The 9,757-nt window shown below is 38.4% G+C and overlaps 1 protein-coding gene across 1 annotated transcript; it reads left to right on the top strand.

Annotated features, from left to right (window-relative positions):
- Positions 1–8,148: 8,148 nt before the first annotated feature.
- Positions 8,149–9,458, top strand: LOC146708857 (uncharacterized). Its single transcript, XM_085455711.1, has one exon. It carries the CDS (start codon positions 8,255–8,257, stop codon positions 8,858–8,860), a length of 606 nt encoding a protein of 201 aa, XP_085311837.1. The 5' UTR covers positions 8,149–8,254; the 3' UTR covers positions 8,861–9,458.
- Positions 9,459–9,757: the final 299 nt, after the last annotated feature.

The following is a 9,757-nucleotide window of genomic DNA, read 5'->3' as shown; positions in this document are numbered from 1 at the left end:
TGCGATAAAGAGCTCTCCGCAGCTTGCAGTCAGCTGTGGGTACTGTGATAGATCGCCACCCTGCAGCTCATTTGCTCCTTCAGTAAGTTGTCATAGCGGACTTCATATCTTCACTTCAGCGATTATTTGTGTTATAACAGTTATATCTAGCAGAATCACCCATGTTTGCACATAATCTTTCTTAATGGTGTGCTGAACTGCTGGTAGGCAGGTTGTCCTGTTCCCTGAGGAACACCTAGCGCGATAGTCACACAAAAGGGGTTGAAGACTGCGGCTCGACCAAAATTATTGCAACTGTGTGCAATGAACTAGTAGTTTCATTACCTTTGGAATGGCTGCTTTGAATATGGGAGCCAGGTCTGAGTTGCAACCTCACCGGTATCAAGCCTGTGATATAACAGGAATAAGCTGGAGTCAATCTTCTGTTGTGCTTCAATGGAGTTAAATTGGCAGTTACATTAATCTTTTTTTTGTTGTTGTGATAATACAACACCAATTATTTGTAATAAATAAAAAAGAAAAAATCGCAAATCTGTTTCCCTCTACACACAGAGAAATTTATCTTAAACAAACTTAATTACTTAAGTTTTATTAATTACTTACATTAAATTCAGAGTCCAACAGAAATTCAGAAAAAGATATTCTTTAATATTTAAAAACATGCAAACATCCAATGTATGAGAAGAATTTGAAACCCGACCTCCTCGAGTAATTTCAACATATCCAACGAAGCTATGAACATTTTTTCCTTAATACTTCCAATAATATTTCCAAGTTATAGCCCTTGGAATTACATACTTTTTACATACAAGAGTTAGTTTCTTGAACGTCTCAGGGATGAAAAAATAACTTTAATGCTAACTCCAACTCCATAACCTTTGAATTCAAAAGATTTTTTAAAAACTGTATGGTGGAATATATCATAGCTTCAACAGCAAAATTCCATGTTTATCATTCATGTCAAAACAAATATGAAAGGCACCTTTCATGATACCATTTTCATCAACCATGATTCCTTCTTAGAATTCTTAAAACTGTCCTGTTTCACATCATGAGTAACTTAATCACTTGTGAGCCATACTGAGCTACTGCTCCTACTGAGCTGCTTTTTTGGAGAAATGAAGTTACAGCAGTTTTAAAGCTGTATCTCAGCTTCTTTGGGGGAGCGATCTCCAATGCAAATGTGTGTATGAGTGGGCTGCATTTATATGGTGTTTTTCTAGTCTTAGCCACCACTCCAATGTGCTTTATGAGTATATCACACTGACACTTGTTTTCAGTGGCTAATTATATTATGGCTACACAGATTTCCACACAACTGATGTTTCATGCTTTAGTACGTATGCGCGTGTGTGTACGTGTTGCCTTTGTGTTTGTTTCTAGTCGCCTGGGATTATTTATTCTTACTGTGGCTTTTCTTGTCATCACTGAAGGCAACAGAGATTTAGGATGAATAACAAATTATGAATACTAACTGGGAACAGTCGTGCAGATGGGAGGAAACCGGTTCCAGTGAGGTTTTGCCGATCTCACGACACCATGCTCATTTTTAAGTGTTCCCATGAACGATGTTATGCTAATGGCCTTTCTGAGTACTTCCTGGTCTGTGTCCAATCACGCTGCTCAAACCATGGTGACAGCAGGTCGTGCTCCAGAGAGAATGATTTGCACGTCTATATGTAGATAGAGGTGGGATGGGGGACAGGCTTAATGGGCTGTGAATGTCACACACATACAAAAACACACAGTATTTAGTGCTGTCTGTTTGTGGCCTTGATGAAGTTATGCAGCCTTGCAGATCTTTGTCTTTGAAACTCTTAAATTTACCTCTGTAACCCTCAGATCTGTACAGTAGGTTCTTTTTAAAAAAAAATAAAATCTAATTTCTTCATGTCTCTTTTGCAACATCTGGTTCTGTTCCTTCAAAGTACTCCAAAGCCAGCATTTAGTCTCCCTGCTGGGTTAAATTCACCACGCTTTGGGACCGCGACACGCACACAGCATCTCTCAACATCCATCCTCTCATCGCTTGTTTTTGTACCTCGTATTCTGTCCTTACTTCCCATCTGCTTTGCAGTGCCTGGAAAACATAACAACACGGCAAAATGATTTCTTTCAGACCATTTTAGCTTCCATTTACATTGCACAAATTTAAGTAAATAGCAGAACCACTGATGTTTGTAATGGATTTGAGCACTCAAGCTGAACTTCTGACAGAGAAAAAAGGGAAACATGAACAGATGTTTTAAATAATGAATATAAGTCAGTACAAATGATAAGGTTGTGCCATGTAGGTAATACTTTGCAAATAGTGAATTCCTAAAGTTTACAGAGCCTTCAAGTTTTCGCACTATTTGTTTTGACTTTGGGTCATCCTAAAGTGGATTGTTTTTTTTGTAAAGACTCTGAACAAAGTTCTCCACTGACACCACCCCCACCCCCTGCCCCCAGTGCTACATCAATGGCTGATACCCTCTAGAACTTGGGTTTGCTATTACCTGGTTACATGGAGACAGAAAATAATACAGGCAGACAAAGTAGGTGAGCTCAAAAATGAGGAAGACTAAGGTAGGAACAGACACCAGGTACAGACGGCTAACAGGGAACAGGTGAACACAATCAGATAATAATGGAGGAAAGAACAACAACAACAGAGAAAAGTTAAAACACAAGCACGTAAGGAACTGATGCCCAAAATGAAGCAGGATGTAACAGGTACTCTTAAAATTCCTTCAAACTGTTTGCTTCTAGTACAGTTTGGATGACGTTTGATGCTAAAAGCTGCAGCACAAGCTAAGTGTTAGTAAGAAACATTATCGAATGCTTTGCTGTATCAGTAATGTTGATAACGATGTTCGTCAAGTGGAGTTGAACCCATCTCTTCATAGGAAATGGGATAATCCAACAAGCTATTGAGTAATCTTGATTCTTACTGACTATTACTGCAAAGCTAGGGTCCTTTAAAAAACACCAAAAACAAAACAAGCATACATTCATTTGAGCATGTTAAATCTAACATTATATTGTCTTTTTTGTATGTTTTGTTCATTTTTGTTTTTACAAACAGTCGAATCAGTCACTGCAAAGAGCCGAGCAGTTAGCCTTGAGCTCAAAGTGAAGTCACGAGGTCCAGGCAGAACAGACAGCTGAAACATTGCAGAGGTTGGTTTGGAGGGAAAATGTGATGTCTCCATGCTGATTATTCTCAAAAGGGCAGCTTCTATTTGCTTTTTTAAAACCACATTAGCCCAAAATTCCTGCATAATCCATCGTGACAGTTGAGCGTTTGCAGCTTCCTAACATCTTTATTAGCATACAACCTAAAATTCCGAAAACGCCTTTGTCTTGTTTCCTCAGTCTTTCATGTTTGAAATGGAAGGCTTTACCTTCTTCACCGTGTGCTAATAAAACTAACTCTTAGGGTGTATATGAGGAATAAGGATAATGCCTGTATGGCCTCCCTAAGAGTAGGATATTAGAGAGTTCTGGAACACCTCAAAGTCTATAAACACAGCAGGACAATGGAGGCAGCAGCAGTGACAGTCTTTGTTTAAACGATTGATCCTCTGGTGAATGGAAGCAACCAAGATATAAGCTCTAAGCATAACTCGTGGTTTTAAGAGGAAAAACCAGTCACTTTGCCACTTTCTGAAGGCTTATCTCCAGGTTCAATGGCTGGTTAAAAGTGTATTCAGATTACTCGTCCTTAACTTGTATTTGAAGAAACTGGAGACAGACAGCAATTAACTTGCATCAGTTAAGACTGCAGGCAGCTTTAGTTCTTGCCCCTGCCGATACACAGTGTATTTGACTTACACTTTATTGCCAAAAGTATTCGCTTGTCTGCCTTCACACGCACGTGAACTTGACATACCATTCTTAATCCATTGGGTTTAATATGATGTCGGCTCACCCAGTAAACGTGGAAGAAAAAGCAACAAACCTGACCTGATATTACAGTGTGAGGTTTGGACAGTGCACTGTTTAGTCACAGCTGAAGACACGCCTCTTGTCATCAATAAGGGAACTCAGAATAAAGCTGATTGAGGTCCATTATGAAGTTTCAGAAGCACAAGTATGCAGTGAGGTGCCCATAGAAACCTTAACAAAAGCTATTTACATTTTGAGCAAGATTTTTAATATCAATCAATATATGACCTATTATTATTTTTCCTCTCTGTCAGTTTGTGCAGTGTGTTCATATGTGGAACATTAACAGAAACTCCTCTATGAATTCCACGAGTAATCCGTATAGAGAGGATTTGTATACATTCCATTGAGGCACTTAAGTCCCGGATCCTTGTCAACAGATTTGTGTTTTATTGGGTGGAGAAACAGCAGTAAGGGCTTGTGGCTCTGTGGGCACCAATCATGCCAGCATAAACACCTCTGACGTAATAAGCAGCTACAGTTTTCCTCGGAGGTAAATGCTGGTATCTGTGTGAGCGGGATTACACGTGTATGTACGTGCACACGAGTGGTTTGAGAGGAGTGTAATGGAGTAATCACAGGATATTAACTTCAGATTAGGAGCTTCTGCAGACTTATGACAGACATGATTATATTTACTGATAACTTAGCTTTTCAACATAATGTTATTTGATGCTCATGTAACAGGACATTTGATTAAAAATGATTCAAAAAGTCATTCAAAAGAATAAGAGATGGTTTTTAAACATGTAGTACTGACATGTGCTGATTTAGTTAATGCTGGTTAAAGTTAGGTAACTTTATACACAAAAGCAATCTTGGGAAATGATTAGGGAAAGATTATGGTTTTGGTTGCAATGGCAATTTTATTAAAAACACTCCACCCATACAGCACTGCCCTCCTATAAAAGTAACCCACGATGGACTAAAAAAGATAAAAAAAAAGATGCAACAGAGCCAGACATATGGTTGCTTTTATTCCCTTCAGTTTTATTTCTACATGCCCAGGGACGGATCTAGCCATTTTGTTGGCCTCACATGAGATAAGGATTTAGGTAAAATTATCATCCATGTCAGTTATTGTTAAGAAAATACAGTATCAGTTTATTTATCTTGTGCTTTTGTTTTATTGTTCTCCCTTGTGTCATTATTCTGTTATGTGTTTTATCCTATTGTACAGTGTCCTTGGGTGTCTTGAAAGGCGCTTTATAAATAAAATTTATTATCATTATTTATTATTATTATTTAAGATTTTGGAAAGCCTGAAAAATCTGTACATGTATTAATGAAATAAAATAATCGTCATTGCTGCAAGGTCACTTTTCCTGTTTACTTTTCTGATTATACAGGTAACATCATACAGCGTTATCTACATCCTGTCTGCATGCACAACGAAAAACATCACACTGATTTTGAATTTAAGGAAAAAAACAAAGATCTTTTGAACTGCATTCAAGCTCTCGATTTTTTAAATGTAAAACTGTAAGTTGTGTGTCCTTAAGTGTGTGACCAGACCTGAAGTGGGTTACCATATTAACTATGTGCATGAGTTGTTAGCTTTTTACAGGACCCTCGGGTGTCTCTGTGTATTATGGCCACATATCTCTACGTTGGTCCTGCCTGTTCGAAGGACATTGTTCCAGAAGTCTTGAGGTTTGTTCAGATGAAATTTAACAAACCTAAGCTGTGCAGCCATGTTTCATTAAAGAGAACAAGCAATCTTTTTATACTTGTAGCGTCACTAGCTGTACAATATTGAACTGTAACGATCTACCTGAGTCATGTCGAGTCAAGTTGAGTTTTATTGTTAGCGTACGTCTGCTTTCATTGAAGTGCTCACACTTGCTGATGATCAATAGATCAATTTCTTTTTAATTAGTAGCACCTGGCTGCTATTGAACATTTTAATTGCTATAGAAGCAGTAAGAATTTGTTTCCGTTTCATTTTCACATGACTGTTTATGCAAAAATCCTGAAAACACTAAAAGAAAGTAAAAATGAAGAAATACTCACAAAATCAATCCTGCTCACCCGCAAACCCTTTACACCCTTAAAAAAGAGAGAGAATTAAAAGGGCTCAAAAAGTAGCAGGATGTATTTGCAATTGACCTGGATAGGCTTCAGGCTCAAACTAAAGTAATAACTTAATTGGATGAATATGTTATGCCACACATTTACTGAAGAAGCTAAAATGAACCCCAGTATAAAGTCTTGGAGCGTTTATCGAAACATCTATTTACCTTCTTAGATCTTATATTAAACTCTTCAGATTTTCTAAACATGTAACTGCTTCTGTGTTATCTTGAAAAGATCAGATTATAGTTTCAGCAACTTTATACTCTAGGAAGCTAGGAAACACTATGGCATCTAAAATTCTGAATAAAAACAAAGGAGCTTATCAAAGTTTCCACGTGGCCCCTTGTGGTTACAGAAACAATAAATTGGCCCTAAGGTGGTGCAAAGCTAACTTGATTCCAACTTTTTCAGACCTCCTTCATTCCCATATGACGGTGGTCCAAGTACTAACAGATTTCACACTGTTCTTTAGAACCTAGCAAGGTGTTTATACACTTTTTTCCACACATGCAGTGGTACTTTCACCATCTTTTTAAATCAGACACAGCACAAGTTCACATTTTGCACTGATTTAGGCCATTTTAATAGAACTAAATTAACATGCATTATGTAAAATAAAATGAGAAAGAAAAAGAGATGCAGTAATTCAGACAGCTCAAAACAGCAGAAACGGCCCTTATCATAATAGAGGGGTTAACTGGTGTTGCTGGCTGACTAAGAGTTTCAGTGCTGAATCTACTTCCCTGGGATATTGTCACATTCCACTGAGTCGCTGGCCAACAGAATCTGTGGTCAGCCGCACACAGTTTTACTGTGGGAGAGCATGTTACTGAGTATGAATGCCAATGAAGTGATTGATATCATCTATGTTGAAGACTCTGGTCTCTGTGTGTGTGTGTGAGAGAGAGAGCGATGCCTTGTTCTCTGATGTGATTTGTGTAAAGGACACATGTTTGATACATTACTTGATTTGGACCATGACATTTGCGTGCGGCACACACTGATCAGAACTCTGTCAAATAACATCACCCGTGATATTGCCAACAGCACATTTATAAGTCTGTGTGCAGATGGGTGGAACGGGACAAAAAGGGCTAACGCATGACAGAATGATAGAGACAAAGTTATGAGGAATTTGCAATCATTTGCCTTTGTGTGTGGGTGTGTGCGTCTGTGTGTGTGTGGACATTCTTCAGCAATCTCGTCACTGAAACCAAAAAGATGGAGCATCACTGTATCAAAACACAGCGTCTGTGCTGCTTTCAGGTTATCTAATTGGCTCCAGATGGAACAAATGAACGTCTCTTCTGAAAATAGATTCGATGGTTTCCACTGGCACAACACACACACACACACACACACACACACACACACACACACACACACACACACACACACACACACACACACACACAATATTGTATGCAAAATCACTTGATCAAACACATCGACGCCCACACATATAAAGTAAAACATGTAAACATGCATATTCATCACATGCATACTGTAAAAGTAAACTACTACATGTCATACACATAAACACACACATGTTTTTATACTTTCTGTAACTGTTTAGGAAAAGTCGTTTATCAAATCATCTCTAAAATTGCAAGTGTTGTAAATATGACAGAAAAAGGCAGAAGTCTGCAACAAGCTAAGAGCTCACATTGCAATTAATACTTTTCAAAGTATGCTAAGGTGGAAAAACTTGTACAAAAAGATTTAATTAAGTTTTTATAATCAGATCAAAAACTCCAATGAACAGCTACACCATCACCAACATAAATAGCAGCTAATAATCCATAAATATAATCCAATCTCAAGAATAAGCTAAAATGTGTGTGATTTAATCACACACACATTTGAGATAACGGCTGTGCTGTGATTTGGATGTAAAATGATCACTCAGAAAGTTAGAAGTCTCTTACATTTACTTTTCTCCTCACGCAGTCAGGGTGTTTATGTCTATATCACAAAACCAGCCGAAACACAACTGAAAGGTGGGCGCCACAGAGAACTCTAATAGGCTGTCACGGTTCTGGGTCTGTTGGACCCAGTATTTTGAGTTTATTGTGTTTTGATTTAAGTTTGCATCAGGGATTGTGTTCTTGTTCTCTTGTCGTGTTATGGTGATGAATAGACTACTTGCACTAGGGCATGTGACGTATTTCCGTTTCCAAATAGTACCGCTTGTGCGTTTCCGGTACGTTTGCTTATCTATCGGTAGCTATGCTAATGTCGCTTCAGAATGAGTATAAAAAGGAAAGTATTTAAAACAGAACATTTTCAAAAACAGGAGAAGAAATACTCCGAGCATTGCTGTGTCCCACTTTGTTCAGCTTCAGCCAAATTTAATGGCATACTAAGTTTTCATGCCTTTCCGACCCATTCCGACTTGAGAAGACAATGGCCGGTAAACATACGCCGGGATCATTTCACGATCACCTCTCACACCAGGGTCTGCTGCAGACACTTTGCCAGTGATCAACTCATAGAGCCAACAACCCTCGATGGTCGAAGGAGGCTTATTAAAGGTGCTGTACCAACACTTTTTGAGTGGAATGGCTATAAAGTTGAACCACCGCGGCGTAGTGTTTGGGAGAGAACGGAGCGACGCCCTGAACTAGTTCCTCCTGACGATCAAGAAGAGCAAAGTCTTACAAGAGATCATGACTACTGCTCAGTCCCTGAGCCGTCTGCATTGGACATATCTGCATCAGCTGCAGAAGACCTGTCCAAAGACGTGGAGACTCTGAGGAAGGAAATACAGGAGTTACGTGTCCAGCGAGAATTTGGGTTACAGCGTTTTGCTGGCTCCGACACTGACATCCGATTCTATACCAGGTACACCTAAGTTCTATTCAAGCTAACTGTTTAAAATATACCAAGGTCACCATCAGTTAAATTTCGAAAGTTTTTCCAGTCTTAATGAAAACAAAATAGATATTTACTTTTCATCTCTAATCTGTATGCTGGTTCGGTTAGTGACAAGGAACTATTCAAACAATCAGGCATTGCTGAGAAGTTGACTGAAGACATGGCAGTGATGGTAGATAAGGGCTTCCTAATCACTGATTGTTGTAAATGCAAAGTGTACTGCCCACCTTTTCTATCTAAGCAGAAGCAGATGCCAGCATACCAGGTTAAGGAGACGCAGGCCATAGCCAGACTCAGGGTACATGTGGAGCGAGTCATTAGGAGGATCAAACAGAACAAACTTTTTGATAGCATCATTACCATGTCACATGTTTATAATATCAACCAACTGTTTGCAGTGGCATGTATGCTGTCAAATTACCAGAACACAGCATTAGTTAAAAAATGGGTTAAGTGAGACAAGATGGATTTTTCCCAAGACACCAGTGCCAGTACAAGTAACTTATGGAAAATGACCTGCAGCTGAGGCCACTACAGTTGCATTTCTTCCTTCTCAGCTGACAATACTTGATTACAGAACTGGTACTTAAGTGCTGATAGTTGAGTTTCAGTTATTGATAATTCAAATTCATTGCAAATGTTTAATGTTAATAATACTGTTTAATTATATTACTATATTACTATTCAGATTCAACAAAACTGTTTATCAAAATTATAAAGTAAATCACTAAATCGTTTTAAAATCATAAGTGACATTGAGCTTTTGGAACATCAAAAATACCATTTGTCATTTTCTACAGTTCAGTTGTGTTATTGTCTAAATGTATATCAGTATGCATGGAGTTTTAAATACTTACCATGTAAATAAGTTCTG

Source organism: Copadichromis virginalis, linkage group LG5, assembly GCF_057382275.1.
Source record: "Copadichromis virginalis isolate Kocher_CV1m ecotype Utaka linkage group LG5, C_Virginalis_male_GT1.1, whole genome shotgun sequence".
NCBI classification, from domain to species: Eukaryota; Metazoa; Chordata; class Actinopteri; order Cichliformes; family Cichlidae; genus Copadichromis; species Copadichromis virginalis.
This window is presented reverse-complemented; position numbering and strand designations above follow the sequence as displayed.

Excerpts from the sequence above, each read along its gene's own strand:
- LOC146708857 (XM_085455711.1), top strand. The coding sequence starts at position 8,255 with ATGAGTATAAAAAGGAAAGTATTTAAAACAGAACATTTTCAAAAACAG.